General features: G+C 38.5%; 1 protein-coding gene across 2 annotated transcripts in view; it reads right to left on the reverse strand.

Moving 5' to 3' along the window:
* Positions 1–1,155: 1,155 nt before the first annotated feature.
* Positions 1,156–21,514, reverse strand: part of elmo2 (engulfment and cell motility 2) — a 58,462-nt gene continuing 38,103 nt past the window's right edge. For both annotated transcript variants that reach the window (XM_026240787.1, XM_026240786.1), the window contains exons 13-21: positions 18,705–18,809; positions 18,235–18,343; positions 12,615–12,751; positions 12,364–12,527; positions 9,488–9,600; positions 9,306–9,413; positions 9,133–9,215; positions 8,624–8,701; positions 1,156–2,626 (exon numbers count right to left, since the gene is read on the reverse strand). In XM_026240787.1, coding sequence (XP_026096572.1) covers positions 2,426–2,626; positions 8,624–8,701; positions 9,133–9,215; positions 9,306–9,413; positions 9,488–9,600; positions 12,364–12,527; positions 12,615–12,751; positions 18,235–18,343; positions 18,705–18,809 — 1,098 coding nt within the window. In that variant the 3' untranslated portion in view covers positions 1,156–2,425. The remainder of the gene's footprint in view (positions 2,627–8,623; positions 8,702–9,132; positions 9,216–9,305; positions 9,414–9,487; positions 9,601–12,363; positions 12,528–12,614; positions 12,752–18,234; positions 18,344–18,704; positions 18,810–21,514) is intronic.

The raw sequence follows: 21,514 nt of genomic DNA on the forward strand, positions 1-21,514 counted from the left end.
AAAATTTAGTTTCTTAGTCAATCAGTATGTCACTGAAACTCTTTTAGCCCCCTACTGCATGTGTGGCACAGCTTTATCCTTCCTCCTAGAAACTTCACCAAATTGTTCTCTCAGTGTAGTCCAGCAGGTAACGTGCCGATCCCAGACTCACCCATAAAACTATGTGATTGGTCACTCCATAGAGCAGGTTTCCACTGCTCCAGACTCCATTGTCTGTGTGCTTTACTCCACGCATGGAATTGTGCTTGATGATATAAGGCTTGCATGTAGCTGCTCGGCCATGGAAACCCATTCCATGAAGCTCCCGCCACACTATTTTTGTGCTGATATTAATGGAGGTAGAAGTTTGGAATTCTTCAGCTTTGGAATCAACAAAGCATTGGTGACTTTTACATATCATTCACTTCAGCACTCTGTGACCCACTCTCTAGGTCAGCTGCCTAGCTCATGAATCAGTATATCATGTACACAAATTCGGGCACTGGTATAGACAGTATGGACCCTACCTCACTGCACGCTGGTGACTTCATTTCCGGTGTCAGACTGGAATTTTGGAAACTAACTAAACTAAACTAACTAAAAAACTATTGCATGGTTTAATTGGTCTGTTTTGCAACATTTCAGCTAAATATTAATTATAAATGTTGGTAAGAATGCTACTGTACCTTATACTGTATATATTTTTGAAATATAATTAATAAAGGTTTCATTTAATAATACTTTTTTTTTCTTCCTCTATCTATGCATACTATAAGAGGGAATATAGCAATGTCATGATTTCACGCTGTCTCAGGATGGTAATGTACTTTAGTTAATGCAGTTTTGGGCACCAGACAAAAGTTCTTATAAACTGGTTTTGGAAAACAGACGATGGATTTTATCTGACTTGTTCATAACCATTACCACAAACCAGTGACTGTTCATCAATATTATATAGGTTCATTAGCTAAGCCATTACTGGCTAGCAGTAATTGTGGCCCACATATCAGTCTTCATTTTAATTTCAAGTCAACATTTATACATTAATTGCTTTTGAGTTTTTGAGTTTGAGTTTTTATTTTTTACATCTCCATATATAGTCAGTACGCAACTTCATTTAATTTGGGTGTGTGGCACAGCTAAATTTATTTATAATGGATGAAATATATCAAGCCATGACTTCAACACATTTTATTATTGCACACAAATCCATTACATTACTGTGATAATGCAGTACAATATATAGTATATATACAGTGACCTTCAAATTTTGATGAAATATTTTTTCTTCCTTCAGTAAAATCAAATCAACCCACCAAAAAAAAAACAAAAACAAAAAAAAAACCTTCATTAAAATAACCTTTTCAGCAATGAGAAATAAAAGGGAGTCGATACTTCTGAAGGCACTATATATTTATAGTGTGTGCAACATTTCAACCCAAAAACTGATATCTGCTCACTAAAACACTACCAGCTGCAACATGAAGCAAATCTGATAAACATCACACCTCGGTCAGCAATCCATCTATGGGTTCATCCTGTTTTCACACAGAATACCCTTACATTATGGCAAGCGAATATGAACACACAGACGGAAGATGAACATGTAAATATTTTCATCTTAACAGACTGAGCAGTCATGTTTGTGTACTGTAACAAAGAAATCACAAATTAATTAAATTAGTCTAAATAAATGAACTCGTATGGCTATTATAACATACAGTTTCTGCAAGACTTTATAATTTTTGAATGTTGCAGTTGCAGACATTCATCCTGTTCAGTCTATGAGTCACAAAACATTTCCATCTTCTTGCAGTCGCTTGCTTTCTTCCTCCATTTCATGCAGACCATATAGTGTCTTTCACATCAAGTACAAAAATATATTTCTATTGACAAAAGCAAATGTCAGTAAATATTAGTTATCTGCAGACAGATCTGTGGGGTGTACAAAGTTACTAACGGTTTAGTTGAGTTAATCATATAAGCATTTAATATCACATCACACATGGGAGTAGATGCCTTACAATATCTAAACACAGAATGATGTTTAATATAATGTTTCTGCTTTTCTCATTTAAAATCAAATACTTGAAGACAGAAGAACCATTAGTTTTTCTGCCTTACAAACATTTGAAAGAGGACTGAAAAAATACTCTCGTAACCAAGACTAGTTCATGTTCAGGCGCATACACTAGTATAGAGGTGAAGTGTGTCATTCCTACTCTTTCGTCCATCTTGAACTCTACTGGACACGTCAGAAGCTGAAACAAACAGAACCCAGTTTTGAAAGCATCACGGGGTTTCACTCTTCAGCAAGTCAGACTACCAATGTGACTCTGAACGTGAAACCGGCAGGAAAGTATCTTAGTGACAGACAAATGACACACTTCACCTCTGAAAATTGAAAGACAGAAAAAAACAAGCTCTGGTTGAATGGACAGGCATCTCATCCATAGTTGTAGGTGAAGTTGTAAGTGCTGGGCTCTTTGGGCACAGGGGGTGGAGCCTCAGGGATGGTGATATTCTCCAGATCAAGGAGGCGGAGCTTCATTTCCATGCTCATTAATGTGTCAAGGTCACTTCGTGTGAGATCGCTTCCCAACTCCTTCCCCAAGAGTGCAGACAGCCCATCTGTCCAGATGCAATACTGATCCACACAAACAAACAGCACAGAGGTCAGTCATCTTTCCACAAATCATCAGTGACCGTCTCAGCTATAGAGTCAAAACAGGGCCAAATGTACTTGCAAGTTTTGCAACAAAAATGAAAGTATTGAGAAAACATAAATGAGCTTATTGCCAACAAAAATGAAGAATTGCAAAAGAAATGAAACCGAGCAAAAGCAATGATTTTTACCTGACCATATCTACTAATTTATTTGCAACGTTGCTTTTACATTTCAGTCAGGTGTGAGCTTGCGATACTGTTTGATCCCTTTGCGTTTCAAGTTTCAGTGTGTCTCACGATCTGGCATTGTTTTGACATGTTGGTGGAGTCAAGGGACTGGGGCGTGAACCACAGGCCTGGGCATCAGTGATGCGCGGGTCAGTGTATAAACAACCCGCACCCGACCGACGTTTTCTACTAACCCACCCGCAACTCAGACCACGAAAAATAAAAATAAAATATTGTACCCGACCCGCTTCCTGACCCTCATTTTTTAAAAAGAAGTAAATGCGTCGCCCCTTTATATTAATTTAATTACTTAAATAGGCTATAGCCTACAGGATAATAAGCGTTATGACTGCACACATAAGGCTTGTCACAAAGAATTGGTTAAAGTAATGATTATTAATGTGTCTGAATAAGCAAGGATATATTTAATTGTTTAGTAATAAACTGGTGTTTTCTGTGTCGCTGCTAAGATGAAGTTGTTGAATCAGACTTTAGTTTAAAAGACATTTCAAGGTTTCTGTAATATATTGCATATATTTCTTTTTAAACCCACCGCCTAAAAGATTTAAGACTATACCTGACCCAAAATATCACCCAAAGTTTCTACAGCTTTTTTCTTAGCTATTTCAGAATCTGTAAAAATTACTGGGACTAACTTGTTACTGCAGTCGACCGATATGAATGTGTGATGTACGGCATGTTAAATGCTCGTCACTTCTGCTGCCAAAACTTTGTCAGCCTGTGGGTCATTTGGTTTATTGAAAAATGATTGCACTGATCTGCATGTTCCTTGATGATGTGCTTTTTCTGTGGTTCTCACATGCACCATGTCTCTTCATGTCGTATTCTCCACCATGTCCCATAGAAAAACTGCTTTTGCATAAAATGCAAAAAAGCTCTCTCTGCTTCGCCATCTACAGGTCTTAAACAAGAGTATGTTGCGGTCCATTCGCTATTAAAAGTGCATCTTCTCTTTTTCGTGGCCACTCTGACCATGGATGCTAAATCTGACTGAACAGCACGCACTCTCTCCAATTTGAGATTGTTGAATGTTGAGGAGACATTCGTACACCAGTCAACAGTTTGATTGACGTACGACTGAGCGTATCGACTAACGCTTTTATTGCTCTCCTCTGAACTATTTGACATAAGTTAACAGTGTGCCTATGGAAGTATCCATGTATTTATTAGGCAGGGTCGAATGAAAAAGCGGGACAGATGCTCAATTTGCGTGAGGCGGGACAAAGGGTAAATTGCTGTACAGTACAACGCAAAGCGGGACAGGTGGTCACTCTATTCGCGCCAGTTATTCAGCCAATAAAGTGTAGGCCTATGCATTTCAAAATTGTGTCTAGTACTATATAAATTACAAAGGTTTAAGTTTATTTCAAACGACCCGACCGACCGCGACCCGAATATCATTAAAAATATTTTGGGATGGCTCATAACCGCGGGTAACCACTGGGACCTGCTCATTTTGGATCAACCCACGCATCACTGTTGGGCATGCCTCCCTGGAAGTGTATCATCAGCCAGAGAAGCAGATCACAGCTGATTAAGGCACCATAATTGAGCAAAGGCATGCGGGTGGATCGTTTCCTATTATACACTAACATTAAAACATGCATGGTTTTGTTTTATAGCATTAAAATGTGTATTGTTTCATTTTGTTAACAAAATGTGTATAAACAGTGTTTAATATCTCTTCACCTATGGGAGGACGCCAGCGCATAGAAGTGTTCTTGGTTTACATTTCGGGTCGTAACGATATACCGGTATGACGATATACCGCGATATAAACATGTACGACTATCATACCATGTACATTTGCTTATCTACGGTATTGAGAGAAAATAACAAACACAGAATCTCACCTGTGCCTAGGCAACAGCGTTCCAACTAAGGGGCCGTTCACATATTGCGCCTAAGACACGTGGAAAACGTTAGACGAGATGCTTTCAGATTTTTTCCCAAAGCCTTCTGGCACTAGCGCTCTTGAGGCGTCTGCCATTGCTAAGCAACAATGACCCGCTCTCTCCATGAAGATGCGGAAATTTCACCAATGGATAAATGAATTTGCAGCTCTAGAAATTGCTTGCAGTAGCTCTGCTACTTGATTTATTAAAAAAATGGCAATCCATACACAGCTATGATCGGCTGTTCCTTCATCTTGGCTGAGCTTTCAACGTTGTTAAGGGAAAGGTGAGGAAGATACATGACCTGCAGTGTGCTTGCAGCATTATGAAAAGTTTAGATGTTTTTAACTCGATGCGGTGCAGAGGCACCTGGAAAAAACGAGTGTGTTTGCTACATCTGAAATAACGAACTTGAGCGCGCAATAGACGCGATATGTGAATGGCCTCTAACTGTTCTATTGATCCACCCACACATACAGCGGAGACAACATCAGAGACAGAGGCCGTTATCTCTAATCTCAATCCCACGTCAAAATATTAGTTAAAATTGGCACTAGTAGGCCTATGGGAATACTTTTTGTATAGAAAAGACGAAAGCTTATTTGTCCTTAAAGGTAGACACAGTTTGCAAAAACTGTGGTCGGAAAGCAGCTGCAAAATGAGGAAAACGCATCGAACATGTTTACCTATTCAGAACATCATCATCCCGTGCAATTTAAGTTAATGCATTATGATTTCTGTGATGCGGAGTGAAGCACAGAATCCAGTCATGACAATGATTTTACAGTAGCTAGCTAATTATTATTTTATTTTATTATTAATGATAAATATAAGTTGTTAAACTAATAAATAATCAATGGTAAAATTGTCTTGTTTTTGATTAATGAAATTGGAATAAAAACATGGTTTCAAATAATTGTCGATAAGAGATTGATCGATTAAAGCTGCGGTAGGGAACTTTTGACGCTCTAGCAGTTAATAAACAGAACTGCTTGCGTCTTGCGGAAGAACATCGTAGCCGGAACTACTTCTCTCTGTTTATGTCTATGAAGAGTCACAAAGGTACTGGGTTACTCCGCCGCGGTATCCCCGAAGCAATCTAAAATAGTCCGGATATAAACACTTATTATAGGTGCACCCTAGTGATTCAGGACAAGCTAAAAACACGGTTTGGAAAATGGATTCATGGTGTACTCGATTATTATATACATTTTTCATTTATATACATTTACATTTTGAACACAAACAAAGTTACGGACCGCAGCTCTGATTGGTTATTTTTTACCGGGAGCGATGGAGTTTCTGCAAATGGCAATAGGACACTGGGAGGAGCCAGAGGAGCTTGATTTTTTTCACAGATTATCTGTCTCATATTCTACTGTCAGGACATAATGACAGATTTAACAAATATGTAAAAAATATATTTTTACAAAAGTTACCTACTGCAGCTTTAAGGCTGATAAAGGTTAACTGATGTACAGTAATGTTGGGCTGCGTACGGCTCATGCGCAGAACACATGCGAGCGGCTGTGAGTTACGTTGACCGTATCATAATTCATTCACAGTGTACTAATTAAGCTTTTAATGTGATTTAAACTTTAAAAGTACATTAAAATAGAAACAACACAAAAGTTCTTCAACATGAAAAGCAATAGAAATGTAGTAAAGTCATTTAATCAGATAACTGCACTGTGCAGACTATTAATTCCTACAACTTGTTAATTCGTTTCTACGATTTATTAATTTGTGGCAATTGTCCATGTTTTGTTAATTTTGTTCCCTAAATAACCCATGATTTAACTGAAATAAGGGAACAAATTAATAAATTGAACGAATTATTAATTCAGGAAATCTTTAATTTCCCTTCCCATGTTTAGGCTACCACACACAGTAAGAGATGCGATTAAAAGTGAAAGATAATAAAACAAACCTGCAAAATTAGAAGATTTAAGAAAAGAAACTGGTAAACCAGAACAAATTAAGCCACATTAATGAAGGCTATATCTCGAACGGCAGAGGCATGGTCATCTAACATTTTCCTAACCCTGTGTTTTTTTCTCCGCTGTTTCGATCGCGTCGGAGCCTGGAGCACGCGTATAATCAGGCGATTCAAACTTACATCGCAGTCTGTTCATTATCAAAATAAAGTACAGTCAACTAAACATTTAAAAGGTTACACTGGTCAGTTTAAATAGACCGTATACCGGTCCTCTCTGTTCCAATGATGTTTTTGCTCACATGAAGAGGATCATCTTTTCTGTGTATGTGCGAATGTGTAAGTATTTTACATTATAAATAATAGTTTAACATTCAGATACATTGCGAATATGGAAACATTTGGATCTGTCACGACTTGATGCACTGTATGCTGGATTTTTGCTGGATACCGGAACGCAAAAAATCTAAATCTGACATTTTCTAGAACAGAATCCAGCAGGATCAAATTAATATGAGCAACAGTGTTTTGCTGCAGCAGCGCCGATGGATGCGGTTCACTTAATGCATAGCGCAGTCACACGCGGGATCATTTTATTTGGGATCATTTTATTTTAAATGCTGTAATTTCAGTTGAAAACATTGTAATTGTGTTTTAAAATACAAGAACGAGCACCAGAAAACCATTTAAAGAGGCGCGTTCAGCGGTCTCTGTGCGGGATAGGAAAGTCAACAAAGTAAATTGATCTCAAATGTATGGCGCTCTCTTTTCATTTTATAAAATAATCCTAATCACATCTATTCATTTTATAATCCTTCTACTAGCATTTTATTCAGGCTAAAACCCCCTGTAATTCAAGTGAGAAAGCATTTTGTTTGTGTGTGTGCATGTGTGTGTGTGTGTGTGTGTGTGTGGCTTTTGCACATCCTGTCATGCCAGTGAGTGCTGCAATAGATCCATTTTGCAGCATTATGATTAACGATTAATAGATAAATTGATTGTTAATTTAAATGACAATCGATTATGGAATTAATCGATATTTTGCATCCCTACTTTCAAACATTTGTTCAACCCCCCCCCCCCCCCCCCTTTTTTAAATCCTTAATTGTTTAATACCGTATACCGTGAAACCGTATAACCGCAATATTTTCTGAGACGATTATCATAACGTGAAAATCTCATACCGTTACAACCCTATTAACATTAGTTCAGAGTTACTAAGAAACTAACAGTCAGCAAAGCAGACAGGAGTGCAGGAGTGTTTGATTAATAATTCGTTTCTGCATCTACTGTTTAAATTGTTACTTGCTGCTAAGAAGGTTTATCTCGTTCTAAAATAAATATTTCTAATGCTATTTTTCGTTGTCATTTGTATTTTTGATCGCACTTTATTTATAATAGCCATGCTATTGATCGCTTCCACTGTCCTCATTTGTAAGTCGGTTTGGATAAAAGTGTTTGCTAAATAAATAAATGTAAATGTAAATGTAATTTACTCATAAGAGTGAATAAATGACAGAATTTGAATTTTTGTCTGAACTATCAACTAATGATGAAATATCATCTAAACAATGAATGAATTAACTCAACTAGACACAAGTGCAAATCAGCTGTAACCAAGGAAACACACGAACAACAGAAAGAAACATGAGAAGTGATTACAACAATGAAGCAAAATAAAACCTAAGAAACCACGGAAGTTTTCAAATTAAGAGTCTTTGGAAAACAACACAACAGATCATATGTGGTTACAACTATCTGTATGAAAAATTAGTAATATTTTTAGTTGATTTACAGCCCTATATAACTGCATAAAGAGTTAAGTGAATAACAAACAGTCCATGAACTTCTTAATTTCTAACAGAACTGTAATTTAAGTGCTGTTTTTGAGACTTGCCTCATATTTGTTGGGTGCCACAAAGTTGAGAGCCTCGTCAGGATCATAGAGGATGGAAAATGCCAACTCCAACACTTCCTACAAACACAGCACCATTCAAACACGTCAGTCATACATACTGTACATAACATAGAAACAGAATATAGGATGTGTGATACTCTGTATGGGTTGGGTTTTGTGCATTCTGTTTCATTGCAGTTTTGCCGACAGTACTGCTTTAAAAAGTGAACCAAACTAAACAAGTCCTTTACAGGAGTAAAACCTTGACAGGAACCAGACTTAGCCGAAGGAACATATTTAAATAAATATGCATGCAATATTACAATATTAACATGTTTGGTTCATAAATGCATTATTCAATAATAATGATGAAGTCAGTGATTAATTGCTTATATGAGGGACACAGGCAGACAGGTTTCAAAAAAAGATCAGTGTCACGTCAGATCTTTGTCTCTCTATATCAGTTCTGCTCAATAGTGCGCTGGAGAAGATGAAGTAAGTGGCTTTACCTTGTTCTGCTTGAGTGCGCTCTTCTCCTTCATGTGCGGACAGTCTTTCCCCGTCAGCACTGCTTTAATGTCCGACACAGGAACTGTGGGTCGGAGACAGTAAGTCTGAATACACTGTGCAACACGTGATGTGAATAATATTCAGTGGTTTTATGTCACATAAATGCGCTCACTCTTATCGGTAAGCAGTTCAAACGGCACTTCACCCTGCGGAGACTCGTCCAGATCTCCGTAATGCAGGACCTTGTGATTTAACGACAGGCGGCAGAACCAGAACTTCTCTGCGAGAGGAACCAAAGATCATTAGGAAACTCGCATTATAGAAGAATAGTGGGCAGATGCAAGCTTTCGGCACCTTGTCTCCGTCTGTTGCCCAGTTTACGAAAGCAGCTTCCCTCACACAGACGATTGAGTCGCTGCTGTTTGATCAGCTCCAGAATCTCTGGCTGGATCCGCTCTCGCAGCTCACTGATAATCAAGAGGAAACACATTGAGAACAGCTGATCCACAAGCTCAGATAAACTCACACGAGCTCCTCCTCAGTACTTTTGACTTGTTTTCCACTGCAGATGTCTAAAAAGATTCTTAAATCAAGATCCATTTACCTGAGAAGCAAAATGATAATCATGAGATGATAATAGATAATAATGAGAAGCAATAAGAAGATAAGTCGTGTTTTCCGTGAAACTGGTCAAATATAAGTGGGTTTTTATTAAATCAAGAACAAATATCTACCAGTGGTCTCAGAAAAATAGCCTTAACTCAGTAAAGTAATTTTCATAACCCACTGACAGATATTTGTTCTTGTTTTAAGAATAACCTCACTTCATTTTGTTACATTTCTCAGAAAACATGACATCTCTAATATCTCGATTTAAGCAGTCTTTGAAGGTTACGTTGGAAATGTAATCGGTTACAGATTACAAGTTACCGTATTTAAAATGTATTTCATGTTGTAAATATTTCAGTTAGGTCATTAATGTAACTGATAACATTTGATTAATTTTGTATTTATTTTCTAACTTTCTAACAAATGTTTTCAACTGTTAATACTTTTCAAATATTTAAACCAGGCAGGGTTAACTTTGTAGTAGTAGTACTTAACACTAAACTCAAGATTATAGCATTTTAATTTTAAAGGAAAGCCACAATGATGATGATTTTAAAATGTTCAGCACTGAAACACAAACATTCATTCCTCAAGTTTTCCAGGTGATATGATCTTTTAGAAATCATTACAATTTATTTACCTCTCAAGAAACATTTCTGATTATTATTAATGTTGAAAACAATTTTGCTGTGGAAATGGTGATACACTATTTTCCAGGATTGTTTGATAAATATAAATTTGAATGAATAGAATTTATTTCCATTTATCAAATATATTTGTTAATGCATTTATTAAATTAAAATAATTTTAAATTTCTTTACTCACTTTTTATCAATTTCATGCACGATGAATAAAATTATTAAAGGCCATGTTGCAGGTTAACCACCACTTTCAATTAATGGGTACATAAATCACTCAAGATATGTATGTCATTTTTAAAATGTCACAAAAATGGTCTTAAAGACCTATTTTTTAAGTTTTTGGTATTAACAGGTTTTTTACGCAACTGGGTGATGATGTTACGTTGGGGAGAAGTGGAGGAAACTCAGCCTAGTATGATGCTGCGTTCCAGGCAACCCGTAACCCGTGTTTTTCCAACCTTAAACCCGTGAAAGTGCACTGGAACGGCAGCCAAACCCATGACTTCCCAACCTTGAACTCGTGTCTCGTACTAGATCGATATACTACGAGTACCGAGGTCACACAGCACGCGAAACAACGATGACAGCCCCTATGAAAAATACTGCCTGCTGATACAGTGTTTATGCAAGTGGTACATGTTGAAAAAAACGATTTTAGGTCAATGTAACGTTGCAATAAAATGAATAATCTAGTAACAATTCCTTGTGCCTGGAACGGTACAAAGTCGTTAGTAGTGGTGTGAAATAGTGATTACGAGCTCAAAAACCTGCCTGGAACGCATCATCAGAACTAACCTTATAGCGACTGACTGTGATGAGGAAGAGGTGGCAAGAAACATGTGTGATGGCCCGCAGCCGTGTAATTTCGATCGAGCCAGCCGTGAGAGGGCAAATGAGGAATTGCCAAGAACTGATGTCCGTCAAATCTATGTATGGTCCGAGGAGAATGAGTGGAGAGTTGGTGAAGTGTCCTGGTGAGTTGCTATCATTTAGCATCGCAGCAATGAGCACTGGAGCTAGTCTATGAACAGCAGTGCACAATAATGACACACACACACATGTCTTTGTCTTTGTCATCTAGAAATAGAAGGCATCATGCTAGCTATATGGGCGTTTTTAAGCGTTTATCTCTTCCCCCGGTGAAAATGTTGTTGCAAACGTAGCCGCGTGTGTGTCGCTGTGTTTGACAGAAGCTTGCGTGGCTGCCGTCCCATGGAAACTGCACTGAAAAGCTTGTGCTGTAGGGAAGTGAGTGTGTTTGGGTCACTGTTGGTCGATATCTATCTATCTATCTATCTATCTATCTATCTATCTATCTGTCTGTCTATATATGTAGTCTATCTATCTATATAAATCTATGTATTTATCTATAATCTGAATACTCTCGTCTACTACTCGTCTCTCTCTAGTCAATCTCAATGCTCTCAAGGCGGCTTTGGTAAATTCTCTCCCCAACGTGATGCAATGCATTGTGGGGGAAAGGAGACCGCTGCAAGATAGTACCTACTTTTTCGCATTATATTCCGTTTTGTGATACCCAACAACATAAAATACAATGGATAACAGTTTAAATGTTTATTACCAGCAAGCAAATTGCACAAATTTGTTAAAAAATGTACCTTGCAACACGGCCTTTAACTTCTCTCTTTTAAATCTTATACAAATGTTTGAGTGGTATCATTGTTTCCACAAAAAAACAACAACAACAACAGTTTTTAACGGACACTAATGATAAATGTTTCTTGAGCAGCAAATCAGCATATTAGAATGATTTCTGAATGATTGTATGACACAGAAACTTGATTTATAAATGTTTCTTTTGATGAATGTTGCATTCCCAAATGCAAATTACCATCTCCCTGAAAAATCCTGAAAGCCGTATTTATATGGAAAAACACATCCCTGACAACTAGATGACTGACTGATTAGGAGATCCGTGATCTTGAATACAGCTTACTGATGCTTTTGCTCTTCACTCACATTATTGGAGGCGACTGGAAGTCGTCCTGACTCATTCTCTCTGACTGACGCAGACGCAGGATCTCTGAGTAGCTTAGACTGCGCAGTTTGACCCGCAGCTGCTCCAGAGATGGTGGTTTCATGGCCAGAGCTCTAGTGATTTGCTCCCGCACCACCGTCATCACCTAAAATACACACACAGAGTGATTGCTGGCACAAACACACACAAAAAAACCCTCTGTCCACTAGCAGACACTCTCACGAACACACACCTTGTTGAAATCTTCTGCAGTGGCTCTCATTTCTTTCCATGTCTTATTGAGAAGCTGTATGCAGACGCAGAAAAACTCTTCCCAAGCACGCTCGTGGGTAAAAAACATGGGATGGAAGTCGTTGCACCCTTCATTTGCTGCAGAGACAAGACACGTTTCTCTTCATTTCCAAAAAACATCACAATACAGTACATCACAGAAACACACACATTACAGAAACATTTGTCACAGTGAAACTTGAAAGTGGATATTTGATGGCATTAAAACTTTTGCCTGTTTCACACAGAAAGTTTATTTCCAGTCTGCTTCATCACAGCTGCCTGTGTATTTTTAAGTGATTCTGAAAAGCTTAACTAACTTGTTCAGGCGTCTGATTAGGGTTGGAGCTGAACTCTGCAGGACAGTGGGTCCTCCCGAACAGGGTTGAAGCCCTCTGGATTAGGGGGCTGCGATATAAATAGTCTTAAAACGCATCTTTTTAGCTGTGCATTTGTTGAATGAGCACTGTGCAATGTCCAAACTGATTGCACTATATTTTCACTGTTTTATTATTATTATTATTATTATTATTATTTATGTAAAATCATTTTCTAACTGTTTTTAAATATATTAATCATTTTAAAAGTTTTAAAATTGCTTGTTTTATTTTTGTTATCATTTTTCTTCATGATTATTTTACTTTCTTTTATGTAAAGCACTTTGAATTACCATTGTGTACGAAATGTGCTATATAAATAAACTTGCCTTGCCTTATGAAATTGTAATTGTTGTTTTAACAATGTGCAATTTTACGTTATCGAGTATATCGCAAAAACCAAACAAAACACACAGAGTACACACTTAAATTACATGATGAAGAGTAGTAAGTTAGACTAATGCGCATGAGCATTTACAATCCGTTCTTTCACTGCATGATCTAGTCTATTAAAATGCATTTAGAATGATCACAAAATTCAAGATATGAGGGCAGAAAAGTGTATGTATTTATATAATTTCATATAGTTAAAGAATATCAGACGAAAAGTGGTGTTTTTTCTTTAAAAATCAGCATGATTGCAAATATAACATTGACTTTATATAACAGGGAGATAATTGGTTAGCTGAAATTTGGGAACAAGGCCACACCCCAAACGATCACCTTACTTCCTGAAACCTCCATATATCGGGAACCTCATACAGTACTGTTTGTCTCTTTCTTTCAGACTGATGGACTGTACATTCCTGGACCATGAGCATCCACTCCCAGGCTTGTCTCGGGAGGTCTCTGAGCGCCATCATAGTTTGTGTGGTGGACGCAGAACTACACTCTATACTCACACCTGCGTGTTCTGTGATGAAGCTCATGCGAGAAACTCCTGCCCTCATAACCCTACAACACCAGCAGACTGCCTCTACACTCCTATCAAGAACCTCATATAGTTGACAGTAGGGCTGCACGATTCTGGATAAATTGAGAATCACGATTTTTTTGGTTTCATATAAAGATCACGATTCTCCTACGATTCTTTTTTTTTATTATTATTACTATTATCATTATCACAAGTATATAAGTTAAAACTTTTATTTTGTAAGGATTCTTTAAATTGATAAAGTGTCACAAAGACATTTATAACAAAATATTTCTAATTCACAGAAATTTTGTTCTTCTGAACTCTCTGTCAAAGAAACTTGAAAAAAATCTACTCATCTGTTTCAACATTAATAATAATAATAATAAATGTTTTTTGAAAAGCAAATCTGAATATTAAATAATTTCTGAAGTAATGATCATCAAAGAAATAAATTACAGTTAAAAATACATTCAAGTAGAAAGCAGTTATTTTAAATTGTAAAAAATATTTCAAAACTTTACTGTTTTTGCTGTACTTTGGATCAAATAAATGCAGGTTTGGTGAGCAGAAGAGACTTTTAAAAACATTACACATCTTATGGTTCAAAGACTTTTGACTGGTAGTGTACAGTATAATATAATACATTTAAAACCCCTGTTTTTATTTTAGAGTGATGAAAAAGTTGTTTAAATCACTGATTCAACGACTCACTCATAAACCTACTTCACTTGTTTCATTATTGGATGAAGCAAAGTTTCTCTGGAATGAAAAATTAATTCATTGACAAATAAATTTTTAAGACACTTGTCGCCAACTAGTGGTGAAACAATGCCATCAGCACGAACGTTATTTGAAGTGCAGTGCTTTCAAAAGGGGATTTGCTCTATTTTGATCGCTATAATATAGACATCACTGTTTATATCTGAACTATAAACTTTATCCCAGTATTTCTGGGACAATATAAATGACTGTAAGACAGAAATATTACTGTGTAGTTGAAAAGACCGTTTGTGAAGATGTTTTTTTAACCAAACATGCTAACTGCTCTCTCTGTGTCAGCGGCAGTGCGCGCACGGATTTGAATGATCCGGTAAGACTTTGTCAAAGGTTTAACAGACTCTGGGAATCGTTGTCATTTAGAAATGAGATTGAGAGGGTGTCTGAATCAAGATCGCGATCTTTTTACGATTAATCGTACAGCTCTAGTTGACAGGCTACTAACAGAAGCGCATCATCACAACCACAGAATACCGATACCACTAATGCCTTCAAGTCCTGCCTATCCATCAAGAATCCAGAGTCTTCTGGGAAGGTGTCATTACTTCACTGTGTGCCACATTCAATTGCAAAAGCAGCCCTAGGATTTTAGACTCTCTTTCCGCAGCTACAATGGATTCTTACCAACAACCACAGACTCCTTTACTCCTTACCTTACTGTTGCACCTTCATCTGCACCACCATAATTAGGATTTTCTCACTAATCTTCTCACTAATCTCCGAACTCTGCCTTCCATTATCAGAGTAGAAACCTCAGAGCCTCACACTTCCTCTTAGCAAGACAGATGTACAAAGAGTCAGCTACATGGACTTCTTGGCCACCTTAATGTGCCTCTGACAAAAGTGAAAAAGTGAAAGTGACATGACATACAGCCAAGTATGGTGACCCATACTCGGAATTTCATGCTCTGCATTTAACTCATCCAAAGTGCACACACACAGCAGTGAACATACACAAACCATGAACACACACCTGGAGCAGTGAACAGCCATTTATGCTGCGCCGCCCGGGGGGAAGTGGGGGGTTTGGTGCCTTGCTCAAGTCGTGGTATTGCCAGCCCAAGACTAGAACCCACAACCCTAGAATTAGGAGTCAAACTCTCTAACCAACAGGCCACGACTTCCCTCATCACAACAACACCTCTCGTCATGGAACAACATTTATTTTCCATAATCACTACATCTCTCATCCCGGCTGCATTCAACTATACACTGATGCTGAACACCCTCAATGGGCTTCAGGAGTTAATATGGAAAGCGCTGGGTTAAATCCGAACAGCCTCCAGAGTTCAGTTCCCTCAGTCCACAGTCAAGAGCAGTCTCCATAGCATGATGAAATACAGTATATCCCATAGTCATAGCAGCCATCCTTTATGGGAAGGTCAGAATCTACTCAACTCCTCGGACTATGCAGCAGAAGTTGAAATATAAACAAGGGATGATCATGTTTGGCAGTAATGCAATTAATGCATAGGCTCACTTAATCTCCGCTCAACCACAATTCCTTCTCCGAGCAACTCATACCAGGACTCCCCAATCTTATAGCCGACTCTTCATCTCATTTTCCATTCCAGAAATTTAGACTTGGCTCCAGAATAAAAATTCATCCCACTCTCCACACGGTCTCACCACAGATCAGAAACCAAACATGCATCTCAAGGAGCAATTCTTAAAGGCCTTGCTCCAAGCATGATTTCCAGCCTACCTCTCTGTCTGGAACTGTCTCAAAGCTTACCATTCCTTCTATCAGTTTCCTTTCCACAACTTAATATCTTACACTCATTCCTTTCCTAAGATCCACATGTGCATTTCTAAACCTACTTGTCAGGGATCAACTTCTCTTATTAAAACAGCCACTGGCTATGATTACCCAGCTTTCTCTCATTCTCACACATTCATAGTAATAAAGGCTTACGAAAGCTATCCAATGCGTTGTGATTGGCCGAATAACTCAAGCTTGTGACAGAAATGTTACGCCCCTTAACATATTGTGATGCCCTGTCCAGCCAGAGCGATGAGACATAAACATAAAACCTATTATACATGTGATATAAACATGATTCCTAGTTGTGTCCTCTTCTGGAGGACAAACAAAGTAGATCCACTTTCACGGTGAAACACACAGTTTCTAAACGACATGGCGGTGGCGGCAACAGCAGTACTACAACGAGAATAAAAGGTAGGCCGTCTTCTTTTGGGCGGCGTTATGCAAATCTTCCCACAGAGTGACATAGAGATGTTGGGGGTGTTAGAATGAGCTGTTTTAGGGTGTGTGGACAAGTCTTACATTTGATAAAGAATATCTCTTTGGATTTGAGACTTTACTCTTTGCAACTTTACAGATCTTCTTTATGCACCAAGAGCTTGTAACACTCCAAAGAGAAAGGAAAAAAGTTAATCTCATCACACGACCCCTTTAAGCAATATCAGTGTATTGTTTTTTTTCTACAATTTTGGAGTGAAAAAGTTGAAAGCAGACATGAGCTCTCAGATAACTTTGACCAAGGTATCAGATCTTAATTAGCCTGTTAAGGTTATAGCTTGTTAAACTAATCTTGTCCCAACAATCAGCAGCCAGACTGCAACATAGTGTTGGCCCAGATTCGGCCCACATCTGACCCACGTGAAATCCATGTGGGCCAGATGTGGGCCGGATCTGGGCCAAAACTGCTTGCTGTCTGGGCAGCCATGGGTTCCTCTAAGCAGTTGCCGCCCACAAAACAGTAGAAGGCTATAACAAGATAGCAATTTGTTAAAAGTGTTTTCAGATACCAATTTCCTCTGTTCGCAAAGTAATTAAGAAATGGCAGTTAACAGGAACAGTGGACGTCAAGATAAGGTCAGAAGACCAATAGGATTGCAAGAAAAGCCAAAACCCCCGTTTGACTGCGAAAGACCTCCAGGGAGATTTGGCAGACTCTGGAGTTATGGTACACTGTTCAATTGTTTAGAAAAACCTGCACAAATATTGCCTTCATGGAAGAGTCATCAGAAGAAAAACTCTCCTGTGTCCTCACCACAAAATTCAGCATTTCTGAATTTTGTAAAAGAACATTTACACGAGTATCACACGAGTATAGAATTTTGGAAAGAAGTCCTGTGGACCGATGAGGTTAAAATAGAACTCTGTGGCCACAATGTGCAAAGGTATGGTTGGAGAGCAAAGGGCACAGAATTTCATGAAAAGAACACCAGTCCAACTGTTTTGGCATGGGGGTGGAGTACATGTAATCTTTAAGATATAAGCACAATCAGAAAAATATTGTCTATTTATCGTTATCAATAAAATCATAGAAAATATCGAAATACATTTCTTGTCAATATTGCATACCCTACTCTGGATTACAGCAATAACGTATGTAGGATGAGTGAATGATGAGAGAATAATAATGATCCTTTTCAGGTGTAAATCACTCTGGATCTCTTCTAAAGCTGCCCTAATTGAGCCTCCGAACAAACCCCAACACGTTCATCAGCGAACTGAGGAATCGGAAATTTTGCAGAATACTCACGCAGTTCTCCAACCTGTAGAATATCACACAGCAGACGCGTCAGCTCAATGGCAGAGCGGCCAAATGGACACTCATGTTTATCTTCTCGACTGCAGTTTTCTAGAACAATCTGCAAAACAATACCACAGTATGTATAGACCACTGACATGTGGATCCTTTTTATGCTATTTTGCTTTTTTATTATTATATGTTTTTTAACAATACAAAAGGTAAAAGAGGACATAGGAAACAGAAGGAAGGAGAGGAAGGGGAAAGTGAAACAAAAGACAAAGCGCATGAGCAGCACCACACCACATGTTCCACTGAAAAAAAGGATAAATAATCAATTAACTTTTGTATTATTATTGTAGTGTTATTAATATAGCTGACCCTGTTTTACATAATTACTTTTACTCAACATTTATAAAGAGGACACTGTAATTGACAAAATAAAAATAAAACAAAAGAGATGAGAGTGTGTGTGTTCTTACTCTGATATATGTGTCCTGATGCACTTTGGCAAGGTAAAGCATGTTGTCTAGTGCCAACATTCCCGGGGGTGTCTGAGTGAAATCCATAGCAGGATTCACAGGATTCTGTGAACAAATCACAATACACATATCAGCACATGGCTATCACAAACCATTATCAAACCATCGCATCAGCACTTCAACATCACTAATCATCATCAAACCATCGCATCACAAACACATCATTATGTGACTGTCAGTAATCAGTAATCCTTCTCCCTGCATGGCATGTGCAGGGCTCTGTATATTACACATTTTCAAGGTTTAAATGAAGTCTAGCGACAGCTATACTCCCTGATTATTGCAGGTTTGCACACAAACATGTCATTACTTGACTGTCAGTAACCATCATCTAACCATTACATCACACATACAGTATTGTTCAAAATAATAGCAGTACAATGTGACTAACCAGAATAATCAAGGTTTTTCGTATATTTTTTTATTGCTACGTGGCAAACAAGTTACCAGTAGGTTCAGTAGATTCTCAGAAAACAAATGAGACCCAGCATTCATGATATGCACGCTCTTAAGGCTGTGCAATTGGGCAATTAGTTGAATTAGTTGAAAGGGGTGTGTTCAAAAAAATAGCAGTGTGGCATTCAATCACTGAGGACATCAATTTTGTGAAGAAACAGGTGTGAATCAGGTGGCCCCTATTTAAGGATGAAGCCAACACTTGTTGAACATGCATTTGAAAGCTGAGGAAAATGGGTCGTTCAAGACATTGTTCAGAAGAACAGCGTACTTTGATTAAAAAGTTGATTAGAGAGGGGAAAACCTATAAAGAGGTGCAAAAAATGATCTCCAATGCCTTAAAATGGAGAGCAAAACCAGAGAGACGTGGAAGAAAACGGAAGACAACCATCAAAATGGATAGAAGAATAAGCAGAATGGCAAAGGCTCAGCCAATGATCACCTCCAGGATGATCAAAGACAGTCTGGAGTTACCTGTAAGTACTGTGACAGTTAGAAGACGTCTGTGTGAAGCTAATCTATTTTCAAGAATCCCCTGCAAAGTCCCTCTGTTAAAAAAAAGGCATGTGCAGAAGAGGTTACAATTTGCCAAAGAACACATCAACTGGCCTAAAGAGAAATGGAGGAACATTTTGTGGACTGATGAGAGTAAAATTGTTCTTTTTGGGTCCAAGGGCCACAGGCAGTTTGTGAGACGACCCCCAAACTCTGAATTCAAGCCACAGTACACAGTGAAGACAGTGAAGCATGGAGGTGCAAGCATCATGATATGGGCATGTTTCTCCTACTATGGTGTTGGGCCTATTTATCGCATACCAGGGATCATGGATCAGTTTGCATATGTTAAAATACTTGAAGAGGTCATGTTGCCCTATGCTGAAGAGGACATGCCCTTGAAATGGTTGTTTCAACAAGACAATGACCCAAAACACATTAGTAAATGGGCAAAGTCTTGGTTCCAAACCAACAAAATTAATGTTATGGAGTGGCCAGCCCAATCTCCAGACCTTAATCCAATTGAGAACGTGTGGGGTGATATCAAAAATGCTGTTTCTGAAGCAAAACCAAGAAATGTGAATGAATTGTGGAATGTTGTTAAAGAATCATGGAGTGGAATAACAGCTGAGAGGTGCCACAAGTTGGTTGACTCCATGCCACACAGATGTCAAGCAGTTTTAAAAAAACTGTGGTCATACAACTAAATATTAGTTTAGTGATTCACAGGATTGCTAAATCCCAGAAAAAAAAAAAATGTTTGTACAAAATAGTTTTGAGTTTGTACAGTCAAAGGTAGACACTGCTATTTTTTTGAACACACCCCTTTCAACTAATTGCCCAATTGCACAGCCTTAAGAGCGTGCATATCATGAATGCTGGGTCTTGTTTGTTTTCTGACAATCTACTGAACCTACTGGTAACTTGTTTGCCACGCAGCAAAAAAAATATACTAAAAACCTTGATTATTCTGGTTAGTCACATTGTACTGCTATTATTTTGAACAATACTGTATCATCACATGACTATCACCAATCATCATCACCAATCATATCGCAATGCTGCACTCTGTACTCACACACTTGGACAATAACAACACATTGTCGCAGATGTTGTTTGTTGACTTCAGCTCAGCATTTAACACTGTCATTCCCTCCAAGCTGACCACATAACTCAACACCTCCCCCTGCAACTGGATTATGGACTTTCTGACCAGCAGACCTCAGCATGTTCGGTCAGGCCACACCTGCTCCACCACCATCACATTCAACACCGGCGTACCCCAGGGCTGTGTGCTGAGCCCATTCCTGCAAGCCCTGTGCATGGTTCTGACTCCATCATCAAGTTTGCAGATGACACCACGGTGATTGGCCCCATCAGAGACAACGTTGAGACTGTCTACAGGGAAGAGGTACAGCACCTGGCCACATGGTGTGCTGATAATAACCTGCTAAACAAAGACACACCAGCAAGACAAAAAAGCTCATTGGTGACTTCAGGAAGAAGGAAGGAAGCATGCATGATCCCATCCACATTAATGGCATGGTTGTTGAACGTGTCTCCAGCTCCATCTCGGAGGACCTGTCCTGGACCAAACACCTCCAGCCTGGTCTCCAGCCTGGTCAAGAAGGCTCACCAGCGCCTCTTCTTCCTCAGGACACTGAAGAAGAACCAGCTGTCTTCATCCATCCTGGTGAACTTTTACCGGTGTGCGATTGAGAGCATCCTGACCAGTTGCATCACAGTCTGGTATGGGAACTGCTCAGTTGCTGAAGGCAAGGCACTGCAGAGGGTGCAGA

Source organism: Carassius auratus, linkage group LG36F (genome assembly GCF_003368295.1).
Source record: "Carassius auratus strain Wakin linkage group LG36F, ASM336829v1, whole genome shotgun sequence".
Classification (NCBI taxonomy): domain Eukaryota; kingdom Metazoa; phylum Chordata; class Actinopteri; order Cypriniformes; family Cyprinidae; genus Carassius; species Carassius auratus.